Below are 26,452 nucleotides of genomic sequence, written 5' to 3'. Positions count from 1 at the left end.
TTCGACACCAATTTTTGTTATTTTCTTATTACCAGGATTCGCTTTTGTTCTCTTTTTAAAAATATCCTGAATGCAATATTTTAAATCCCTGACATAATCAATTAGGTGGGTTTTTAAATGTTTTTTCTCTGCATCCTTGAACATCTTCCTTTCATATAGGTTCATTTTTCCTTTTTGATAGTTTGGCCTCTCTCTTCCATGCTGGAAGCTACACTCTAATTTTTTTTTATAATCCATATATAATGAAGGATGAAGCACTGAACTTTGATTGCAAGCTTCAGTATGCTGGCACAGTGTGTCAGTGAAAAACTTCACTGCATAGCCTGATCAGCTGGCGGATTTCACTGAAAGTCCCTCAAACGTGAATGTAGAAAGATTAGTTCTCTAGTGACATTCAGTTTCTCCAAAGAAGAATCTTTTTATGTCCCACTTGGTAAAGAGTATTCATCTGGATGCAGGCATTCTAAAAGCAGAGTGGGTATGTGGGGGTCCTACAGTTTGGTACAGAATTTTGCTTCATTCCTCTGTTTTTGGTGCCATGCCTCTTTCCTGCCTTCACTATCCTGAGCTCTCTGGCTCAATTTCTCTCAATAATAAGTTTAACAAACCTCTCACCTTTTGTCTGGTTGTATGATGAAAAAGGAGGTACACTACACCCACACACCCATCCCTCACCACTTTCTGCAGAGGCTGTTTCCCCCAAGTGATAAGTCTCTTGGGTGTCCACTGAGGTCAACTGGCCCACATCTCACTAGAAACTCCAGCCCAACAATACACAGGTTCTAACATCTTCTAACTGCTTTTTGACTTCAAGGAATATATTGTAATCTTTCTTTCTCTTTTGTTCCAACTCCATTTCTACAGTCGATTTTGCATTTTAGAGGGTTAAAAGTCCTTTCAGATCTTCAACCTCTCCCTCTCCAATGCCTCTTTAATCTTGGTTTACAAACATATGCATATCTTCTCCCTGCTACAAAATAAACAAAACGTCCTCCAACCTTGCTACATCATCATATCATCCTCTCATCTATCCACCAACCTTCTTTCACAAATATCTTAATATCTGCATTGTTACTACCCACTTAGTCCTTAACTCTCTTGCATTCTAAAAGCATTTCCAATTAGCTAATCCACTGGCCTCTTCTCAATCTCCATTCCCCTCAATCCTTCTGAAGGTTTTAACACTGAAGATATCCTTTCCTCATTAATATAAACCAGGGGTCACAATCACAGGCCCTATAGGGGCCAGGAAACAGGAATGTAAGTGTCCTGAGGTTCTTCGTGTATCCTATTTACCTTTTTGTTCCCAGCATCTAGAGCAGTGCCTGCACAAGGTGGGTACTCAATAAATATTATTAAATGAATCAATTAATGGACTGAATTCAGATATAAGCTACCTAAACAAAACAAAACAAAAACCACATGGCCCTCTCCATTTGGCTTAGGTTTTTCCATCTTGGATAGAAATATGCATATAAGAAAATTTCACTTTCCTCTTAAGACTTTTATAAAACAATAACGACAACAAAACAAAAACCACAGGTGCACCTGGGTGGCTCAGTCAGTTAAGCATCTGCCTTCTGCTCAGGTCATGATCCTGAGGTCCTGGGTTTGAGCCCCTATTGGGCTCCCTGCTCAGTGGGGAGCCTGCTTCTCCCTCTACCTCTGCCACTACCCCCTGCTTGTGCTTGCTCTGTCAAATAAATAAATAAAATCTTAAAACACGCATACACACACACACACACACACACACACACACACACACACAGAAAACAGAGGAAGGAACAGCAACTGACACCCATCCTTATGTAGAGGTCACAGGCATGGATTGGGGGAAACTAAGAACCCAACCCATCTATAGGAGGCAGCTGCTGTTTAGCTCCAGCCAATTGTTACCTTATGGGAAGTGGGCCCAGTGTTGCCAGATGATCCCATTTTTCAAGAGAAGCTAAATTACTTAGATTTTTATCTGGAAAGTTTAGAGTTTTCACTTTGGCAATCAACTCAGATTTTTCATAAACATTTTCCAGACCAACACTGTGCAAACAAAGTGAAAACAGTGACTACTTATGTTGGCATGCTTGATGGTGTGACAAAGCAAAAAATCATGAAAACACCTTTTTTCTCATTGGTTAGGATTTTAGACACAAAAGCTCCTGTCACATCTCTTCATGAGATTTCAAGCTTTTTGAAGGCAAGGAAGCATTTCATCTATCTTTGTATCATCCACAAACCCCAAGTGCAGTGCCACAAGGGACGATCTACCTGTTTGTTACATGCTATATGTTATATGTTACATACTATTTGTTAAATGAACGAGTGACCTAGCAAATGAAACAGATGAAGACACCCTTATAATTTATAGAATTCTTTAATATTTCCTAAAACTAAGCATAATTATTTTCCAATAATTTTTCAATAATCTAACTCAAAATTGAAAATATATCTCATGAAAGGTTCCTTCTGTGACAAAAATAAATGAAAATATTATTAATATTAATAATGTTAATATGCGATAAATACAGTATTAAAATAATACACTGAAATAAATTTAGTTATGTTTACAGAAAAACTGATTTCTTCTTAGTCTAAGTTTATAATGGATAAAAATCCTTATAGTTACTATATTTTCCTTTTAGTAATATTTGTTCTATGTTCAAAGCCAAAAATGATTTTGCTTGCCAAAATTGTAAATTTTGAAGAAAAATTTCTCCATTTTAAAAACAACAAATTACAAAATATATCAGTTCTTATAGACTATGTTTCTTGTTTATACCACACAAGCACACTTAATGTGACACAGAATAATTTCTCTGGGTCTTGCCAAGGTTTCTATTATAAAAGAGGCCATATTGGATTACTGGTCTGTTACCAGAGAGATATAATGACAGCTTGCTATGTGTAAGATATCCATGCTTGAATATTTTTGAATGGAGTGTAATTTCCTATAAGAAATTCGATCCATTGCTTATTCAGTGATATTCCCATTAAGAAAAATATTGTTGATCCTTACTTGCTAAACTGCACATATATATATATATATATATATATATATATGTACATATTTGGATAGAAATTACCATCGGACTATTTTCTACATTCCCTTCATTTCATATACATTGTATGTAGTTCAATGCTGTAAATGGAAAATTCATCCACATAAATTAATACTAACCTATATTTCAAGAGCTCAAAGTTTATTAAAATTTAAGTGTAATTAATCTTTTATTTCCCATTGTCTACTTTTCTTCACATTAATGAAAGTCACCTACAAATTCATGGACAGGTGAGAATGGACATATGCCAAATTAACAAAGTGTTCGATCTAAAATCAATTTTTTAAATATGACTAAGTAAAAGTCACTGAGAGCCAAACTAAAGTCATTCCAAATTATCCAAAGGTTCCAAAGGAAATTTGCTGCTTGTGGAGTCCTCTTTACACTAGCCCCTGAGAGAGCTAGTTCTAGATATAATCTGGAGTGTCTCTGAAGCCTCATAATTCACATATTTTAGACTCCTTTGAACTTGTAATTTATTTCAATGCTGAAAAAAATCTAAAATGTAGTTTTCACCTTCTCTCTGATGTTCTCTATGTATAGAAGCCCTCTGTTCAATCATAAAATGGAAAGAAACACTATTAAACTCAAGGGGAAGTGGCAGAGAATAAAAAGTAGGGCTCCTTAGAGTGTTCAGTTATGGCAGAAGGTAATGTCCAGATCTGAGAACTAGTGAGATTTGACCCCACTAAAAAACTGATTTCATAAAGATCTTAACATTACAGTACTTCCCTCTCAGTGTTAAAATTAAGAGAGATTTTTAAATTTTCTTCTTTATATTTTTGCTACTTCTTCAAATTTTACAATGAGCATAAATTGTATTAATGATCATTCGTAAAACAACACTACTATTTTCAGGTTAGGACAAAATAATTCTGTTCTTTAAAGTGAAATATAAATTAATCTGATATTCTTCAAGGTCAGAGATGAGGGAGAATTAACAATATGATTTTTTCTATTATGGGAGGTAAGAATTAATAGAAGTCTATAACTCCCGATCTAAAGCCTTCAGAATGGTTCAGTCACTGAAGCAGTAGGACAAGATGAAAGAAACTTCAAATGAAAATACACTTTCCCCAATATTTTCTCCATATACTTCAAACAGAATATCTAATTACAAAGTACTAGTACCTGTACTCCTGAAGTTGGATACAAATGAACATTTTATTAAACATGAAGGAATTAGTCCTGTATAGGACTTTAAGAATGGGCTGTATTTATCTACAAAGCATACTGCCCACATTCTCTAGATCTTCCTTCTCACTTGATTAATGAATAATCCTTTGCAGGTCAGAATTTATTTAAAATTTTTAAGAAATATAAATAAAATGATGAGGTCTAAAACGTATCTGTATTACAGGAAAGATCTTGGCATGAGATGGAGGAAACATTTAATCATTCTGTGCATGTGTAATTGTTATTAAAGAGGATTCTACATCCACTGTCTTTTGTATACATGGTATGACGGCAGAGATTCTCCCTAACTATGAAGTACTTTTGCTGACAAGCCAAAACACCCAATACTCTACTATTAGAGCTTTCTTCCTCCCTGGAAAATGCTCGTGTTTATAAAACATAAGCTCTGTTACCACTAAAATAGTCCCTAGAAACTGGTCACATAATACTAACAAATGGTCTAATAATTAATTCTCACCTTGGAAAGCACAGAACAGAGATCTATGAGATTGTGAGAAAGCAAGGAAGTTAATGGAGAAGACACAGACAGGTAGCAATAAATCCAGAGCAGGAAATGCCCCTGAGTTAGAAGACTGAAATGTCATTGTCCTGATCCCTGGGCAACACAAACATCACTGGGCATATAAGAGGAAAGTTCCAAAAAGAAAGGTCATGCCAAAGGGGAGATGGAACCAAGATAAACCTTGACTATTTTCCTTGCCTGTGCATTCAACTCACATGCCTAAATCGCTACTGGGCATCTCCACTTGGATATTAAAGGCATCTCTAATTAAATAACTGAAATTGAACTTTGTTCAACACAGCCCTTTACCAGAATTCCACATCTCAATAAAAGGCGTGGCCATTCACCCACATTTTTCAGCCCCAAAATCATTCTTGAATCTTACCTTTCCTTTATTTTCCTCCACCACACCCAACATCAGCAAGTCTTACTGTTTCTACCACCAAAATAGATCCTGACTCTACTTTGCTTCAGCTCCACTGTCGCTCACTAGTCTAAGCTGCCACCATTTCTCCTCAGGACTCCAGTGATGGTTTGTCCTTCCTCTTTCCCCTCCATTACAGGTTCGCCCTCACACAGCAGCTCGGAGGAGCTTTTCAAATGTACATCATTCCTCCCTTACTTACAGCTTTCCTACAATATCCTATGGTTCCTAGAATAAAATGTGCACATCCTTGATCATCGCTCACAAAGCTTTATCTGTTCTGACCCCTGCCTTTTCTGACACATCATCTCCTATTCCAGTCTCTGTGTGGTACCCATACTCCAGGCACGATGACCTGAATTTGGTTCCTTGAGCACACGAAGCTTATTGAGGGGTTAGGCCTTTGTACCTCCTGTTTTCTCAAAACACAGCATGGTCATTCCCAGAAGTCATCACTTAGATGGCTTCTCCTCACTATTCAGGCCTTAGCTCTAATGTCACTTCTCTGGAAGGTCGACAGCTATTCTCACTTCAGTTACTACCTAACACATTACCTTATAACTACCCAACTTAAAAAAAAAAAATGTATTGGTTTACACATGTATTGCCTGTCTGCAACCACCAGAACGCGATTTCCATGAAAACAGGGGCTCTGCCAGACTTGTTGCTCTAAATCAACCATTAGACTAGGATCTGGGATAGAGGAAGCACAAATAAAAATTTGTTCCACTCATGGAAAATCCATCATGATACCTGAGACCAGTCCTGGCATGCCAAACACCTGTATTTGCATAACGCTTTAAAGTTAAGGCCTTTAAAACTATGCCACATCACACTCAGCCAGAAAACAGAAGGAAAAAAAATCAAGCTCTATATGACTTAAAGCAGGTTAATCAAACAGTTTGACACGAAATGAGTTCACGAACAAACACAGCCAGTGTTCTTACTTCCGAAAAGAAATTTTAAATCTCTATGGGTTACAGCAAAATAGAAGAGCTGCCCCAAGAAGATTTCACCAAAAGTGTCCTTCGGCAGAAGTCTTCCAGTGTTTGGAAATGTTTCAATGGTAAGAAGCTACACATAATAGTTTCCTGTAGTTCTACAGTCCTAAAGCTGAAGGGAAACTTTAGAGTAATTTAGATCAACCATCTCATTTCAAAAATGAGAAATTAAAGCCACAGAAGTTGAATAACTGTTCCCATCACTCTGCCAGACAGAGGTCAGGATGGAACTTGAACTCGGGACTTCTAATTCCAAGGTCAGTGTTTTCCAGTATATCAAGTTTCTTGCATCCTCTGAGTTAAGAATAAAATTTCCCTCATCATTACTGACCTGACTTAAAAATAATGTTATGCGACTATAAGGAAGGGAAAAAAACTACTTTTCTGAGTACTAGGTGAGATGGGCAGAATATAAATAAACATCAAATATTAGTATCAAGAAATGAATGTTAAAATGTTTATAATCATGATACTATTAAAAACAACAATAAATCATACATGGGGCTCAGAGCAAAGCATTCATGATGACATTTGCATAGCTTAGGTAACCAGTAGCCATGAGGGGAAGATTATTATAGTTCTTTCCCTTAATCATATTTTGAGCACAGATAAGGAAGTATTGAAACCACACAGTAATATATTTAAAAGAGGGCTATGATCTGTTGGGTTTTAAGAAAGACATCCGTGCTACTGAAGGTGATAACCAATCATGAGTATTTTCTCTATATTCCTTAGAGATCATTTCTTACAAAAATTGGGATTTATCACCAAACATTTCTTTAAAAATGAGTACAATTTTTGGGAAATAATAAAAATTTGAGAATAGCATATATACAAATAATTATGCAATGTGAAGAAAAGCATGAAATGTTCTCATATAAAGTGCCTTGGTATTTATCCTACTGGTGAGAAAATATATTGGGATTTTAATGCATTAGGAAGAACATCAATGGAATGGTAACCTGACTAAAAAGACGAGTAATTCCTTAAAATGTGAAACTAATAATCATAAATGTGACTATTTCAAATGATTATGGAAGGAGAACCCTTAGCACTGATCCTACATTAATGCTTTCCTGGCGTGGAGATCAGTATAAGTTTCTATCCCATTCATCCCCTAAGGTGTGAAATCAATGTCAAACATAGCTATACACAAAGTTAACTCAATAAAGTTGAAGTGTCTGGTCTCTCAGGGACAGAAGGATGTCAGCCGAACAAATCACAGGCATTCTTGGCCGTCCAGTTAATGAGAAACTAATAAGAACTACCTTAAATGGATAAACGCTTGTTTTTTCATCCTCCCTTCTAGATGGGGAGAACTGCAAGCATGAAAAATCGTAAAACAAAAAATAATTCACTCTTTCAAAGTGCGTGCAAATATTTATTGATAACGTTGTTTTATGGGGAAATGGAATCAGGGAGGGGATCTCATTTATTTTCCATGAGTGGGCCCTGGTGGTTTGTTGTCAAGAAAAATAAAGACCATAATGAAGCTCATAAATTTCTTTACTTCTTTGTATATTAAGTAATTGGTAATTTCATTGTACAGCAAATTCAAGATGATGTATTTGTTCAGCATTCCTAGAAGGACCATAGTTTGTACTATGGCAAGTGACATCTCTGTCTCATGTATAGAAAAAATAAAGGACAAAAACCAAAATGCAGAATAAAAGGGAATTAGGAAGAAAAAATCACGACTGCCAGTTTCTTTTTTGTTCTTTTACCGAACTAAATAATAAGGAATGTGAGGCAAGAAGTGAGAGGTAAAAAAAAAAAAGGAAGTACAAAGAGTAACAAGCTTTCATAATTTCAGAGCTCATAAACTGGAAAGAGAACATAATCATTCTAGAGAAATTTCATTTTGTATACGGTGTTCCCAAAATCAAGCTTGGTACATATTTGGATAGCAAAGTGTTTAAAAAATTTAGTTACTAATTACAATAGTTCCAGAGGTAATTCTTCAACTAGCTCATAGCACAAGGCTTGAAGCAAAGCCCTTTTTTTAAAAGTGCTATTTTCGTAGGGATGAAGTGAGTTTTCCAGATCATATTTAGCAAGACCAACCTTTATTTACTTTTTTACTTTTAAAATGAAATGGCTAAATGGAAAAAAAATCTATTTTTAAAAATCAAGAACTGGCTTCCAAATTAATTCTTCCATTCTAAATAAGCATGAGGCAGAGTTTATGAAGAACTTCCGTATTTACAAGTATCAATGGGGCCTTTGACTTGCTGAATATCTTCCAGGAAGAGAAATATGATACAAGTTACATTTCCTGAGAGTGAAGTGAGAGATGCTTGGAGTTTATAGTAAGTCATTTCTTTCCCAGCTGACACCCACCATCACCTGTCACGTTACAAGCAATTTGGCTAGCAGGGCCTGGAAGGTTTGTCTGAAATGCCTTTCCTCCAAGCTGGGTGGTGATGTTTGAGTTCCACAGCCACAGACTCTGAAATCTTAGCCTTTTGTGCTTGCTTGCTAAGGGGATTCAGACAGATAGATTGTTAATGGGAAAACAAAGCTTGGATGACTCTCTGATAATCATATGTCTGTTATGATTAGCAGTTGTTCATCATGACATTGTAAATAACTTCCCATTGAAAACAAGCCCTTCTACTATATGACACTCAGATAACAAAAATCAAGGAGGCACCAGAGGAGCCACCCTTCAGAAACGCGTGGAAGGCTAATTTTTTCAGGTGTCTCCACCCAAAAAAAGAACCTAAATCCTGGGTCAAACCCCACCCCCATGGGGCGCCTGGGTGGCTCAGTCGTTAAGCGTCTGCCTTCGGCTCAGGGCGTGATCCCAGAGTCCTGGGATCGAGCCCCACATCGAGCCCCACATCAGGCTCTTCCACTGGGAGCCTGCTTCTTCCTCTCCTGCTCCCCCTTCCTGTGTTCTCCCTCTCGCTGGCTCTCTGTCTGTCAAATAAATAAATAAAATCTTAAAAAAAAAAAAAAAAAAAAAAAAAACTCACCGCCAAGTGGTCCTCTGAGAACTGAAGTGTCCTTCCTGAGTCTGGGGGCTTGGCTTCTGCCTCAGGATCATTCGGACCTAACCGAAAGCTGTGATTTTCCCAGGGGCATATATTCAGCTGTTTTTCCTTTGTTTGTTTGTTTCCTAGAATGTAATGCTATTGCTCTCACACCTTCACTTTATTTTAAACAACTTTATTGAGGTATATTTGATATACTGTGGTTTCCTTTAGATCGTCGAAACCTTTCACCTTTCACTTTATTTTTTATATAAAGTTCAAATGCCTTAGCCTGGCATGTAAGTCTGCTCAGAACAACCCTCAGCCTCCATTTTCAGCCTCCTCCATCCCGCAGACACTCTCGCCACCTGTGTTCACTACCACATGGGATTTCTTACCATTTTTCAAACTGCCCTGACCTTTAAATGATACTCCAAGTACTGCACATTGGCCCCTGGCTCACCTGGTAAATCTGTACTTATCCTTCAAGCCTCTACCTTACACATCCTCTGTGAAGCTTTTCCCAGTTCCCTCAAAATGGCTTCCTCTGTTCATCTCTTCATTTGTTCGTCATTTTCATCTGTATAGATACATCTAAAGATTGCTACTATATTCCATAACAGCTAATTGTCACCATACCTATCTTCCCAGACAGAAATAACTCAACGCTAGTCACCATGTCTTTATTTATCTTTAAATCCTCAGTGCCTGGCACGTGGTGAGTCTTCTGCATCATTTGGCAATCAAATGAAATACGTTGTTAGAATTTCTTCTTTCACTGCCATCAAAGCTGAACTGAGAAATAATAGGGACAGTATATTATAAAATATTTATTCTGTATACCTCACAAACAAAGGGAATTTTTTTTAAAAAAATTTATTTATTTATCTGACAGAGAGAGAGAGAGCACAAGCAGGGGGAGCGGCAGGCAGAGGGAGAGGGAGAAGCAGGCTCCCTGCTGAGCAGGGAGCCCAACGTGGGGCTCCATCCCAGGACTCTGGGATCATGACCTGAGCCGCAGGCAGACACCTAACCAACTGAGCCACCCAGGCGCTCCCAAAGGGAATTTTATATTCTTATCATGGGTAAATTAGAAGAGAGAGAGAAATGTAAAAGTACTAGAGAGGAATCCCTAGTCCAAATTTATGAGGTTTTGAATGCCAAGAGTTGATTGAACTACATTTGATTGAAATACACTGTGCGGCCCTGTGCTTTGGGCATGGCCTTGAGGTCCAGGGGACAGTTAGAGAGAGGATCACTGAACTCATGCCTTCACCCTCCGAAACACACACACACACCCCACTCAGCTGTAAGCCACAGAGCAGCTCTGGCACCTGAGGGCTGAGGATGAACAGTCATGAATAGGGGTTGGTTAGAGCCCATGAGGCAGCATTTTCATGGAGAGGACTGCCAATAAAAGCAAGGGTGATGCGCCTAAAAAAGGAGATTAGAATACAGGGACAAATGAGCACATGTGCAACACTCTTGGGGCTCCCCAAATAACAAGAGTTGTTTTTAAGAGGGGGCTGAGGTTCTACAGTTGTGCAGGTAGAAAGTAGGAATCATCACAATTTAGGCACTGATGTTAATATGACATCATGTGAACCTAATACTAATGAGACCTGGGAACAGTTAGATTATCTGAGCCAGAATGAGATCAGCATCACATGAGAAGTATATTGAACCACACAAAAGGAAGGAATTTTGCTTGAGGACATCAGTGAGGACTGTGTTTAGAAAGTAGGGTATATACTAAACTTTCTAGGAAGTATAAGATTCAAATCAGCAAATATGACAGGCAGAAATATGACAGGTAGAGAGAAACAAATACAGAAAGGCAGTGTAGATAAATACTTAGGTCAGGGTATTCGAGACAGGACAGTGGTCACCAGCAACTTTGAAAGAAATTTCCATAGTGTTCAAGAAGCCCTGGTGAGATATAAGGGGGTTAAGGGACGTATGGGGAAATAAAAGTAGTCGGTAACATTATTCCTTTGGGAAGTTTGGGAGTAAGAGGGATGTCAAAGGAAAATGTTTCTAGAACAGAAAAGGATTAAGTATATATTTGTAGACTAAGAGGCCAGGATACTGTGGAGAGGGACACTGAAAACAGAAGAGCAAAGGGGATCATGGCTGGATCAAGGTATTAGAGGAGGCTGGCAGGGAGAAGATTAAGAGCACAAGTGAAGGGGTTAAAACAGAAGGGTCGCCTCTAGAGAGGACAGCTGAAGCAGGGAAATTCTGAAGTAGAGAGAAGAAGCTGAGATGGTTCAAATAGGAGGAATACCTTTGGTGCAAAACATCTGGCCAATTCAATCTCGTATTCAACCAACCAGATGTTAATTCTACACGGCGCTATGACGCGTGTCCATATTAATTGAAATTTTCACTGAACTTGTGATTGCTTCTAAATTACACGGATATAGCCATGGTGAGAGGAATTATTAAAGTCAATTATTTGAATATATTACTTTTAACTTAAAATTATAAAAATTTCACCTAATCCGGAACACATGTATTTTAGGGAATGTTAGTGTTAACTAAAATGAGGCAACAGACAAGGTATACCAAGCTTATGTGAGTCACATAAAATAACATAAGCAGCTTTCGGCTACCCTGCTTATTTTCTGATTACCCTTCATGGTTAAGTTGAAGGAATTGAAATGATAATAAATTAATAGTATATTAGCTGACACAATTATTCTTCCTTGATTGACATACATTTCAAAGTTTACCATTGAAACTAAAATTGTATTTCACTACCTGATTCTGTGTCTGAGAATGGAGATTAGACTCTTCAATGCTATTTTACGAAACACAGACTCTGATAAATCTACAAAAAACCTGTCGACTTCTTATAAAGTTATTCTTCAGCACTAGTATAACAAAACATCATGCATTACCACAGTCAATTCTCTGGCTAATTTATAAATTTAAGATCATGCTTAAATTTAGGTTTGCAGCCATTATAAAAGCAATACATTTGCAACCACCTAAGGTTAATAGCTAATTAATCCTCACAGCATTTTTACGGGTGAAATAAGCTTAATGATGACTTGAAGTATGGGCCTATATGCTTCTTTCTTTTCTATACTTTGAAAACCTGCAGCGCACACTCCACAGATACATACTTACAGCCCCCACCCAAGCAAAAGCTCTGCTATCTCTCATAAAATTTAATTTATTGGATAAAAAGATGAGTGAAGAAAAAAAAAGAAAAAGATGAGGGAAGAAAAATCAAATATATAATCTAACAGTAGTAGATTAATCAATGCCTGTCAAATTGGGCCAAGTAATTACCAAAACAGAACACCTTAATTTTATTACTTTATGATGGCATTTGCATTATTATGACTCCCAAGTAGTATATATAACTGGCACCTCATTACTCTCAAGGTAACTGGCATAAGGACATTTTAAGATAAGATAATTTCATGCAATTAGCCATAATAAAATAAGACATAAGACCTAAAGACATCCTGTATAACATTGTACCATAGTCAATTACAATAACATATTGTACACTTAAAGGTATGTTAAGAGGGTAGATATCATGTTAAATGTTCTTCATGAAATAAAACAAATGAAATGAAATAAAACAAAACAAAAATAATATAGATATGAATATTGTTAAGTCTCTACATATATGATCAATTACTGATAATCTTTACCGTTCCCCAAACCCTATTGAATTATATGAAATCTGAAGGAGAAAAATCACAATTTATTTAAATTTGACGATAATAGTAAATGTTTTCAAAACTGGTAAATGGAAATACTAAACTAATATTATTTCATATTATATTACATTTTAGAAGCCATTTCTATACAAAGCAATTTGTTACTGGAATATATCTGCATCCCTAAATGTTTTAGAAAAAAATAACAGATTCTCGTGATGGGTTCTTGTGATGGAGATGTAAATATTTCCCACATTCCTAAAATCTGTATAATCATTCTCTTAAAATTCTATTCTATCTAATATATGTAATTTGGCTATATTGTATGATTTAAAGAATTCAGTAATTGTGAACCTATCAGGCTTTTCTTTTCATCTTAAGAATGTATGACTTAGGGATGCCTGGATGGCTCAGTTGGTTAAGCATCTGCCTACGGCTCAGGTCATGATCCCAGGGCCCTGGGATTAAGTCTTGCATCGGGCTCCTTGTTCAGTAGGGAGCCTGCTTCTCCCTCTGCCTATTGCTCAACCTTGTGTGCTCTCTTTCTCAAATAAATAAATAAATAAATAAAATTCTTAAATCATATTTTAAATAAAAAGAAAGTATGACTTAATGATTCACCTCACATTTTTGGTATGGCAAACTATAATTAAGGAAATGCAGTGATGACATAAGAATTATGTGGAACAGTCATTCAATCTCATATAAACAGCTGGACAACTTTTTAATTAAGTCACTTTTCCTTACACGGGAAACTTCTTCTCTACAAAATGATAGGATGGCCCTTGTGAAAACCCAAGAGATGCATAAATAGTCATTCTCTATAGTTTAATGGAATTGTGAAGTAATCCTCCTGAAATCAGAAGCTTCAGTATCAGAATTCTAAACATCATTTTGAGCCACAGAATCTAACTGGTTTGGAGAACTTGGAGAGGTCCCAAAGAAGAGCAATAAAAATGCAAGATGAGTTAGAAAACCAGCCCTTATGAGGGAAAGATTGAAAATCAGCCTTGTGTGGATGCTAAAGGAAGTTTAGCCTTTCTGGGAGAAGGGGTGGCACTGAGTCCCATGGCCGATGCTTGATGATAGAAGGCAACACATCTCAGTTTCTTCTTGGTCAAGCCAAGAGAGAAGTGCAGTTTTTCCTTACATCATGTGTCTCTCCAGCAGGTTCCAGAAGGCAAGACTAGACCCATATTCTTTCACCATTGTAATCCCAGAGCCTAGTAAAGTGCCCAGTTCATAGTGAAGTCATTAAATGCTTACTGAATGAGAAGAGGGAGCTCTATACCACCCTGCATTCACTACCGTGACTGTTGAATGTTACCTCTTTTTTTTTTTTAAAAGATTTTATTTATTTATGTGACAGAGAGACAGCCAGCGAGAGAGGGAACACAGCAGGGGGAGCAGGAGAGGAAGAAGCAGGCTCCCAGCAGAGGAGCCCGATGTGGGACTTGATCCCGGAACGCCGGGATCACGCCCTGAGCCGAAGGCAGACGCTTAACGACTGCGCTACCCAGGCGTCCCTGAATGTTACCTCTTATTCACCCTTTAGCAGAACAGAAACATTTCAGGAACCCCTAATGCTTATATAGTAAGCTACAGCTTTTATTGGTAATTTCTACAAGTCTTTAGTTAAAAAACAAAACTTAATGACAAAATCTTTAAATGATAATGTCTAACGCTACTGAAGATATTGGGTATTACACAGAATAGAAGGATAAAACAATGATGAAACATAATTAGAAGTATATATCAAGATGTCTAAAAATGAACTAGTAATTCCACTGTGAAAAATCAATCTTATGGAAATAATTCTAAACACAGAGAAAAACAGCTTTCCTGGACATTGTGCCATTATTTATAATGATAAAAATCTGGAGGTAATGTAAAGGTCCATGTAGACAAGACATGAGCATGGGGTAAATCTTTCAACACTAGTACAGACAAGGTATAGATCGGGCTACAATATACAAAGCAGCTTTCCCCATATTTAGGATTATTTCCAAGGGAACTGTTAAGGTTCAGAGAACTTGAGCAACTCCTAAAAAACACTACCTATCTTACAAATACATAATTTGGCATTTCCTACTTGTGGAGGGTTATTATGTTTTTTTTAAAAAAACATAAAATGCAAATGAAAATAGCTCCTACCAGCTCTTTTTTTTCCTGTGTAAAGCTGTGAAACTAAATAGCCCTTGCTTCCAGAAAGCAACCACCAATTTAATGAAAGAGAGAGAGCGAGAGAGAGAAGGTTCCTCTTCTCTGGAGATTTATTTATTTGTAACAAAAGCTAAGGGGACCATAGCTGTCAATTATGCCACTGCGTCTAGCATACTATCCAAGCTCATAAAATCTTATTAAAGTTAATCTGTGTTGATTATCTTTTCACACATAGCCTTGTTCCCCCTCATTCTTAGGAACTGTTTTAGTTGCAAAAGACACCAGCTCATAGGAATCATCCTAAATCAGAGAGACTACAGATGGGAAACACATATAAGCTCTCTTGTCTCCCCTTTTTTTGCTAATGGGTCACAGTATTCTAATCTGCTGAACCTACTATGGCCTCAGAATCCTTCTGAACACAGTGTTTCAGAGAACCACTAGCTATCAGTCACAGAACCCAAGAAACAAGCCTCTTTACTATCCTCGAATTCAATAATAAATCAGGAAATTCACTTCCCTGTTATATTTGAAATCAAATAATTTCCCCATTGGCCAGTTAAAAAAGGGACTGTTGCCCCCTTCAGAATCAACAGTATACAGGAATTCAACACTTACCGGCTCTTCTAAAATATTCAACTACTAAGACATTTTTATTTCGTTATTTGAGACATTTTTTTACTTAAAACATGTTTCTATAGAAGCACTAAAGAAACCTAAGAACCATACTATACAAAGAAAATAAGGTGCTCTGTAGTATGGGCATGTTTTGTGTATATTTTCTCTCAAAACTTTACCACGTTACCCTGATAATTGCCAAAACGCAATTTAAAGATAATCAGAATATGATCATCTGGGATACAGCTCTCAATATATATATAGAAATAATGAATTATTTCTTTTGCACAACCAGGGATATGTGGAGATACAAGCCAAGGAAATCTCCTCTAAAAGATAATTCCACAAAACTAGGTAGCATGCCACCCAAAATCTTTTAACAAATACTTTCATTTGCTATCCCAAGGACTACTGAAGAAATGGACACAAATTTAAAATAAAACCAAACATATAAAGCCCCTCAGATGTTCCCTGAGCCTGTCACCTTTACGTGTACAATAATGTTTATCTGAAGGGCCCCTGCAAGAGTCGCCCTTGGGATTCTCACATTAAGCCAGGCTCAAGGTACTGAGGGTGCCCAAAAGTATCTGACCAACATGCGCATTAAAACTCTCCCCTCATGAATCTCACCTGGAAGATGACAGAACTATAAAAATCACCTCAGACACAGAAAGAATCCTCATTTTCCATATAAAATAGCATGTGCCTTTTCCCATACTGATTCTGTAAGGAAGCTTATTTACAAACATAAATAGCTGCAACTTTACTCCAGTCTCATTGAAAAATCAAAATGGCATCATGCAAGAGGAGCACCCTAGCATACTTGGCTCCGTGAGGGAAATGTAAATGGAGATGAGCCAAGCTACTTGACACTGGCTAGTCAGCTTAACCAGATACCTTCCAGTTTCCTGCAGTAGAGGTACCAGGGTTCTGCTCTGCAGAGCCAGGGAATTTACTTACATTGATAGCCCAGGGATCGCGCAATGATTTGGAGCTAAAGGTCGGAAACTAAGTGTCAGGTCATGGCTAATATCTATTATCATGCATGTTCAAAGGGGAATAGCATTGCCTAAATGTGGCAGCAAGATTTCAGTTTCCAAAGATTTCCATAAAATTGGCTAAATCTTCTTATATTTAGTTCCAGTGAATTTTAAAAAGTTTTCCCTCCAATCCTTCAGCCACCTGGACAGAATTACAGGAGTTCAAATTGTCAGGAAGAAGGCAGGAGAGATAATGCACCTTAATATTTAGAACAAAATTTATTGCCTCTCTTAAATACTTTAATTAAAGTTATCTACTACTAGTTTAAAAAACATCTAAATCTCTCTCTACATGAAATATATGAGATACATATTGACTCTTCTTTACTGGATATGAATACCCAAATACAGACCTGCTGTATCCTGAGGGTTTAATCCCTACCTATGAAGCCTCCTTAAAAGCTACCCACGGTAGCACAGACCTGTACAGTCCTATCTGCTGACATGCCCCACCTGAAGGTCACCCATTCCATCCCCCAAGAGCAGATCACTCTCATCCTTAAGAGAAAGTAACTCTTATTTCTTACCAATTAATGAGTGGTTCACTTTTAAGGAACCACATCATTAAACTAAATGCATCTAAAGTATCACAAGATAGAAGGTTTAAAAGAAAGTTTTCTCAAGGAAAAAGTGAGCGAGGGAGCTTGTTTACACAGAGCATCTGAGGATAGGCAACAAGATGATGAACGCAATTTTCCTTTGAGAATTCAAATGCAAAGATGCTCAACAACCCTGTCTGGTAACTTAACTATTAGGCTACTCATCAAGAAGTGAAAACATCCGTATATGTTTTCACACAAAAACATCTGTGTTGGGTATTATACCAGAGTCTTAATGCTTTTTCACTGCAGTGTATTCATACACTGGAATGTTCATCTTAGACTCAAAGACTAAATATCATGACCATATATGTTCTATCTGCCTTCTGGATGACTCAGGCTTCCTGAAATACTGTGTATCCATCCTCCAATTACATGTGGACCAGAGGGGCAACTATTATCGCCCTGCATAGTTGCTGACCAATTGTTGGTATTTAATGACACACAATACTTTTTTTTTTTTTTAATCTCAGGCTTATCAGTAGAAAATGAATAGTAAAGGTAACAAAGGAAAACTTTGGTAACTCCATTTTGCAATGTGTATCAAAACCATTATCATCTTATGTTACTATCTTTTCCACACAATATAGAAGAGGAATACCCAAGGGCTATGTTCTTTTGTTTTAATTTATCATGAAGCATAGTAAATGCAGAAATGATTACAATAAATATCAGTCTTTTGTCTCTAACTCTACGTTGCGTCTTACGTTTTAAAGTTCACATTTGAAAATCTTACTTTGGTTATATCTATTTTAAACATAAATAATACTTCTTCAAAATGGATTTAATTACTATTCTGCAAAGATTACGCCTGTATCTGTATTAGTAAATGGCATTTATACTGTAGAATAAGATCAGATTGCAAAGATTATTAAAAACAGATATAAAAACAGCCCACTTACCACAGCATTCAAGTAAGTATTGTCATACTTAAGAAAAATTTTATCTTTTAAACAAATTATTTGGAATCTCCTTAGAAACTAGTTTGTATAGTATTATTAAAATATAAAGAAAAATTATTACTTTACTTACATGGTATCTCTAATAAGAAATGCACCTCCCAATTTGAAACAGGTTTTATCACCTTCACAAAATGCTCGTCTCAGGGAAAAGCGCTCTCCTAGGTCAAAACCTATAAAATGTGAGAAATGATTTAACCCCGTGGTTTTGTTAAATTTAGGAAACCCACAGAGATACTGTTATCTTTAAATAGGACTTCTTTGTTGTCCTTATCTATAGACTGATTTATTTCAAATAAAATCCTGTTGTTTAGGATCGGCAAAATTTCTTGATTTAATTTTTCTCCTTTTACTATGTATACAGGAGGATAAAATATATTTCAAAAGACTCAAATATTAATTTTCTTTGACCTAGAAATTATCTTAAAATAATCAGAGCAGCTCATTGTAGCATTTCTGATGTCTAAAGACAGAAAATTAAGTAAAAAATATTACAGCAATTCAATTGAAATTTAAGCAGTCTTGTTTTTTTTAAAAAAAATCATACCATAGAAGAATATATATTGATGTGGGGAAACGCTTTGATTTCAAATTCAATATACGTATTAATGATTATATGTGTGTGTGAGAGAGGGAGGGAGGAGGGGAACGGAAGACAGGGAAAGAAAGAGGAACAGCACACCAAAATGCGAATCACTGGCCGTCTTTGGGCAGTGAGGTCTTTCTCATAAATTTCCTTTTCTTTTTTCAAAATTGCTAAAATGGATACAACTTCTATAATTTTAAATAACTTTTTTTTTCTCCAAAAGGCTGAGTTGTTCTTAGTTAATATAGTACTCTGCTCTTAACACTTTTTTATACATCATTTATCTTCTTTCTTTTTAATTTCTCTTATTGATGTTATCATCCTAAATTACAATATCAAAGAATCACTTGTGATATAATACACATATGGTGAGAATTTCACACAAAACACTTCTTTGCAAAGGATTATAATGCTTACCTGAAACCTCAAGTTTATCTCTGTTGTCCTGGGTAAACTGATGTCCTTCTGTTCTCAGTAAAGGACACTGTTTTTCTATTAAAAAAAAAATTGAAAATTGAAGATGTGCATGGCATTTTTTTAATCATTTATTTAAATAAGTTTGAATCAGATGATACAATTAGAAACTTAAGATAAAATGAAAATATTAAACCATTTTACTAAATTTCTATAGATCGAGGATAAGAATATTACCTACCTCTGAGTATGTTTGTGAGGATTACATATACCTGGTACAGAGTCAACATTTGTGTTAGCTATAATTATAATTATTATTATTACTATTACTATTACTACTATTACTCTAACTTTCTAATAGTTGCCATACATTTTTGACATTAGGAAATCATCTAGCTTTAGCATCATTAAATTTTTATATTCAAAATATATTCTAGGGGCGCCTGGGTGGCACAGTGGTTAAGCGTCTGCCTTCGGCTCAGGGCGTGATCCCGGCATTATGGGATCGAGCCCCACATCAGGCTCCTCTGCTAGGAGCCTGCTTCTTCCTCTCCCACTCCCCCTGCTTGTGTTCCCTCTCTTGCTGGCTGTCTCTATCTCTGTCGAATAAATAAATAAAATCTTTTAAAAAAAATATTCTAATATTAAAACAAATGAACTAATAGTATATTTGAACAGAGGTTTTTTTTTTTTTTTTAAGATTTTGTTTATTTATTTGACAGAGATAGAGACAGCCATCGAGAGAGGGAACACAAGCAGGGGAAGTGGGAGAGGAAGAAGCAGGCTCCCAGCAAGAGCCTGACGTGGGGCTCGATCCCAGAACTCCGAGATCACGCCCTGAGCCAAAGGCAGACGCTTAACGACTGAGCCACCCAGGCGCCCCTGAACAGAGATTTGATTCAGTTTTTCTTGCCTGGTGATACTAAACTTTAGATTGGTAGGGGACTGCTATGGACTGAATGTGTCCCCCCAAAAATCATATGTTGAAGCTTTGATCCCCAATGTGTTGGTATTTGGAGATGGGACCTTTGGGAGATAATTAGGCTTGGATGAGAACATACAAGTGGAGCCTTCCTGATGAGACTGGTGTCCTTATAAGGGGATGCAGAAACAGGAGCTTCTTCTCTCCCACCATATAAGGAAACCAGGAAGAGAGCCCTCACCAGAACCTGGCTATGCTGGAACCCTACGCTTCCCAGCCTCCAGAACAAATGTATCATGAACTTCAGAGGTGGTGACAGGGCATCATCTAAATATATTTAACCAGTAAAATAAATCAGATTCTAAATAGTGCTGTCACTTAATCATATTTAAAAGTTGCAATACACATATGTGAAATTGTAACACTGAATAATCTTAGAGATTACTTAGCTACTTTGGAAATTCCTATTTCAGAGATCTTAACAGGACTGCAGGTCTGAAATGATAGTAAACTTGGATATTTTGTAAACATTACCAATTGTTTTAATCCAAAATCATAGTCATTTTTATAAAAACCAAGCACCCCATCAAGACCACTGTATTGAAAATTAGAGAACATCGCTGAAGGAGATTAAAGCCCTAAATAACTGAAGGGATAAACCAAGTATTTACACTGGAGACTCAATATTGTTAAGACGTCAATTCACAATTTTATCTCTAGATTCAGTACAATTTCAATTAAAATCCCAACGGGGTGCATTGGGTGTGTGTGTATGTGAAAGAGAGAGAGACAATGACAAACTGATTCTCAAATTTATATGGAACTCCAAAAAAACTAGAATTAAGGAAAAAATGAAGAACAAACATTATCAGATACCAGAAATTTTTATAATGTGGGATTGCTGTGCATATGAAGAGGTCAATGGAACAGAGTAGAGAGTCCAAAAACAGACCTGTGCACATGTGGTCCTCTTATTTACCACAAAGGAGCCACTGTAATTCAGTGGGAAAAGGATGATCTTCCCAGCAAATGTTTCTGGGTGAACTGGATCTCTACACAGAAAAACACAACCTTCACTCTTACCTCACACCATGAAGAGAAATAAATTAGAGATGGTATCAGACCTAACCGTGAGAGGTAAAACAATAAAGGACTACAGAAAAACAAAAGATCTTCATGAACTTGAGGAAGCAAAGATTTCTTAAAGGGACACAGAAAGCACCAATTATAAAAGATTGATAAACTGGACTTCATTAAAATTAAAATACTTATCAATCAAAGGACATTAAAAGAGTGAAAAGGAGCCATAGACTGTTGTAATACATATATCTGATCGTGTATCATATCCAGAATATACAAAGAGCTCTCACAAATTAGTAAGAAAAATATTGAAAATTCTATTTTGAAAATGCACAAAAATTTAAGCAGTTCACAAAAGTGAAGATCCAAATTGCCAACCTGCATGTGAAAAGGTGCTCAACATCAGTAGTAATCAAGGAAATGCAACGTTGAACCACAATGAGATACTGCTAAATGACTAAAACTTAAAAAACTGACAGCACCAAGTTTTGATGAGAATGTGGAGCAAGAGAAACTCTCCCACATTGCTTGTAGGAGTGGAAATCAGCGCAAGGACTTTAGAAACCTGACAGTGTTTACTAAAGCTAAATATGCACGAACTCTATGGCTTGGAAATTCAACAGCCCAAGAAAAATGAACACAAAAAATGAGTGTAAATAACCCTTTTAGAAGAAAATATTCATTGTATCATTACTCATAATAGTATAAAACTGGAAGCAATCCAAATGCTCACTGACAAGAGAATAAGTGAATAAACTGTGGTATATACAATGAGAAATTGTACAGCAATAGAAAAGGATAAACTTCTGACATATGCAACAACCTCAATATCACAGATACGTCATTAAGTAGCAAGAATACCACTCCCAAAAGAATACGGACTGCATAATCTCATTTATATAAAGTTCAAAAGACTGTACAACTAATTTACGTCAGAGTACAGGTTACCTTGGTGGGATGTCAACTGAAAGCAGATCCAGGAAAGCCTTCTGGGCTCCTGGAAATATTCTATAACGTGATCTGAGTGGTAGTTACACAGATGTATAAATGTGTATGTAAAAATTCATTACACTGAGCATCTAAGATTTGTTGACAGTGTGTGCGGTACCCCATCAACATGAAGAAAACAGCATATCTATAAGAAAATAAGCTAAAAATGATTTTTGCAAAATGAAACGAAACAACTATAATTCTGATCAAATTTTTATAATGACATCGAACGACTATATGACGGTAATGAATGAAATTAAATTCTCCACAACATCTGTAGGGAAAGCCCAACAGATGATTGACAAAACAAATCTCAAGACAGTGGAAAGGGAGTTTCTATGACGATGCTTTCATCGTGAGGGGAACGTATGTTGTCTTACCGCCAATTTGGAAACAGTATATGTCTTATTTTTAAATTCTTCTAAAGACTTAATGAATATATGATGATGTCAAAGTAATAACCCTGTCACTTTGAAATGAACAGAATTCAAAATTTCTAGCAATGTTCATGAAAGTAATTCTCCACTAAAGTCTTTCATTTATGAAAATCAAATACAGCTTCATATATATAGAAAATGCGCTTATTGTGAAAATCTGAATAAAACAAAGGAAAACTGAATGTTAATTATTTGGGGGTAAGATTTAAGGTACCATAATAATCTGAATGCATGAGTCTTAGGGGATCCATTGCACGCAAATGGCAAGGCAGTGGATACGACTATCACAAGCTGGATGTGTTAAGTTCTATAACTACTGACACATAGATTTTAATATAAAGTACACTTTTTGAGTAAATGTGCATGTACCTTGAAGAACTACTGATAAGATCCAAATATCCTATCAGGTAGAAAGAGGAGAATCACTGCCACAGGGACACTTCCAAGGTTCTCTGGACTGTTTCAAAAGTAATTACTAAAATTTCACCACAAATGATGTACTACTTTGGGGACCTTAATTGACAGATGCTTTGAAATGCGAATGCAAAAGTTTCTGACAAATTCATGCTAAGATGTTGTCGGTGATTGTCAGACCCACTTTCCTCCTGACCTGCCTTGAAGGACCTGGGCAGCTCACTGGGTCGGAAGATTACTGAAAGGAGGGCAGCGAGGTCCGATTTGGGTGGATTATGGGTGTGGAGCCCAACTCGGGGCTCGAACCCAGGACTGTGAGATCAAGACCTGAGGAGACCAAGAGTCGGATGCTTAACCAACTGAGCCACTCAGGTGGTCCCATCACTCTTCTTTTCTAGCGGAAAGTTTTAAGAGACCGATTAAAACAAGTTTTAAGATCTACATAATGTATATTTTTAATATGATTCTCTTTACCACCCTCTTTTGACAACTGAGCTGAAACTGCCACGTTCAAATTGTTTATCTGCAATATAAAAATATATACATACGCCTTAACTCATAATCTCAATGTAACAGTAAAACTGGTAAGACTAAGAAATAACTGAATTATTAATAGCTTCAAGATTTTAAAACTCAAGTTGTACTGAATCTTTCGATACTACTCTTGAATTCTGTCCCAACTGGAGCAATATCGCAAGTATCATTAAGCATACCGTAGAGTTAAAACGAAGCAATTAGAAGGCTCAATTTATCCTTCAGACATTTAGGTTTAACAGTAGACTGCTGACAACTTCACAGACTCCAGAGTTGAAACCCTAGCCTCTCCCTCAGATTTGTTATATCTTATTTTTAGATGTAATCACTTCCCTCCGGTAAATGGTTAGTGACCACACGCGCAGGTCTGCACATGAGGAAACTAAAAAGGGAACCTTGCACTGTGAATCAGAGACACAAGACACAAGAAGAGCCCCTGTCAGGCCGTGCCCAGCGTGTCATATTCTTCAATAATCCCTGTGACAGTGCTGTGCTGACATTTTCAATTAATGCAAACGATACCCGAATTTAAGCAATTTCCAAGGCACGTTCAGTATGTGTTGCTTCAGGAACACTTTCTCTCAAACAGCCTGATAAAAATCAACTCTTCATTTTCGTCGGTATTAATTTCCCTCAGCGCTTCATGTTATGTGAATCTTGTTAGAGTTCAGATTAATTTTGAATTCATACTTCTTAGGACAATCTTTCAGAAAGATCAATTTGGTACAGTTAATTGGACCAGAATATATGCATTTCAGGAGTCCTACCTATGATATAACCTGATTAAAGAACTGAGATACCAGAGTTGCAGAAGCAAAACATTCTGGGGAATCCCAAAATGGGGAAGTTTCAGTCACACAAGATGATTAAGTTCTAGAGATCTGCTGTGTAACATGGTGCCTAGAGTCAACAATACTGAATCACACACTTAGATATTTCTTAAGAGGGTAGATCTCATGTCAAGTGTTCCTACCACAATTTTTTAAAAAAGAGTTACTAGAGACAAAAATAACACAAAATAAATAATAAAATAAAATAAAATAAAATAAGGAATCTGGTAGCATAAGATGCAAGATAACCAGTTAAGAAAGAAAAGGAAAAAAAGAAGAAAAAAAATGTCCACTAATTATTCCAAAAGTATTTCTCCCAGTGTCTTCATCAGACACATTGCATTAGATTCGCCTGAGGAGCCTGTTAAAGACATGAATTGCTGAATCTCACCCCAGCCTATCCTGCATAATGGCAATCTCAGAGTGGGATTTAGGAATCAATACCCCAGATGATTTTTGCTCAAAATAAAATTGGAAATACATTTATTGTAGATCCTTCAAATCATTACTAAGAACATTTATTATGCACTAGCATGTCCCTAAAAACTGTGTCCTGCTCAACCAAAGATTCGTTTTCCTTTCTAACCAAAGAAGTCCTATCCCCTCCGTTTCAGCTGCAAATTGCATTACTTGCTAGTGTTCTTAAAAGGAGGAGACAAAGAAATTAAGAGTAGCAACATTATCAGAAGGAACTCTCCTTGCCCTAGGGACTTCCGTTTGTCATGAGTCATTTCTGATTTATTTCTCACTGAAGAAAGAAAGTGCCCCCCCCCCAAATATGACAGCCTCAGGATATCATTGATACAGCGGTAGAATACTCAAACTTTCAAGTGCATTATTAGGAAATGCACCCCCTGCCAAATAAATATAAAAGTCATGAAGACTCACATAACGCTGAGAGGCTAAGACTTGTTATATCTTTATAAGAGACTGTTTTAATTTTATGTGTGCATCAAACTCAAAAGTCTCTACCAGGGTGTGTTTACACCTGTTTAGCAAAACTTATTAAAGATATATTCAAAAGAATAAGCACAATAAGACTCAGAGTTTCAGAATACATCATCGTAAGTGACCATCATCAGAATACTTCTTATGTGATCCTCTGCATAGGGGAGTTGGAGTCTCTCTTTGCTTGTTAGCAAATGGCATCTCCAGTGTGTCTAGTTCGACGTAGTAGTACATCTAGATAAGTTTACAACTCAAAGTTGAAGAAAAGTTTTCCAAATTAGCCACATAATCATTTTTAAAATCGGAGGTGAGAATAAATGTTTCAAACTGTCTTCAAGCCGTTTGGAAGCATTTGTGAAGTTGATAATGTAACAATTGCAAATAAATATCTATTTAATGCAAAAAGTGCTCTAACAACTGTTAATCTTTTGTTCATGTCATCTGAGATACTATAAAACTTACATATAATTAAACTACATTTCTTTTTATATCTCCTATTTTGTTTTTCGCTTTTCCCTAATTAAGATTAGGTATGCTCCTGGTTAAACCTAATTAGTGATAGACTTATGTACTTCTAATTGAATAACTTGTAACAAAGGGAAAAAGGAGAAAAATACACACAGAGAAGCATGCATATATATTTATATTTGTAAACATCAATGAGAGAAAAGAAAGTCTATTTAGACTAATATAATATAATAGACATGGGAAAATGAGGTAATTTTAGAAATTCTCAATGCGCAACATGAAAAGTCAACGGGGAAAAACATAGAATGGTTTATTTTGTACTAGTAGATTTAATCTGTGGCCTCCACAACCCCAACAATTTATTTTAATGGCTTTTAAAAATAACTTAAAGACTATAAATAACATTCGCTGACTGGACAAAAGAGGTGGCCTGGATACCTGACTTGTCCCTGACCGTCACGGAAATGGAAGCAGGAAGCGGAAGTATTGCCACCCAGAGCCAAAGTTTCCAAGAGCCAGCGTGCCTCATTGTGCCTCGAAACCATGGGAACAAGTGGCCACAGATCTGCAACAAAACAAAATATTGGAAGTGAGCTTCTTGTATACAGTTCTTCA

At 36.5% G+C, this 26,452-nt stretch overlaps 1 protein-coding gene across 1 annotated transcript in view; it reads right to left on the bottom strand.

Moving 5' to 3' along the window:
- The window catches only part of COL19A1 (collagen type XIX alpha 1 chain), a 300,849-nt gene that overhangs the window by 261,340 nt on the left and 13,057 nt on the right, over positions 1-26,452 (bottom strand). Inside the window, exons 2-4 of the mRNA XM_057303991.1 lie at positions 26,276-26,402; positions 19,218-19,292; positions 18,288-18,387 (exon numbers count right to left, since the gene is read on the bottom strand). Coding sequence (XP_057159974.1) covers positions 18,288-18,387; positions 19,218-19,292; positions 26,276-26,366 — 266 coding nt within the window. The 5' untranslated portion in view covers positions 26,367-26,402. The remainder of the gene's footprint in view (positions 1-18,287; positions 18,388-19,217; positions 19,293-26,275; positions 26,403-26,452) is intronic.

Source organism: Ursus arctos, unplaced genomic scaffold (assembly GCF_023065955.2).
Source record: "Ursus arctos isolate Adak ecotype North America unplaced genomic scaffold, UrsArc2.0 scaffold_29, whole genome shotgun sequence".
NCBI classification, from domain to species: domain Eukaryota; kingdom Metazoa; phylum Chordata; class Mammalia; order Carnivora; family Ursidae; genus Ursus; species Ursus arctos.
The sequence above is the reverse complement of the archived record's forward strand: the minus strand, read 5'-3'. Positions and strand labels throughout refer to the sequence as shown.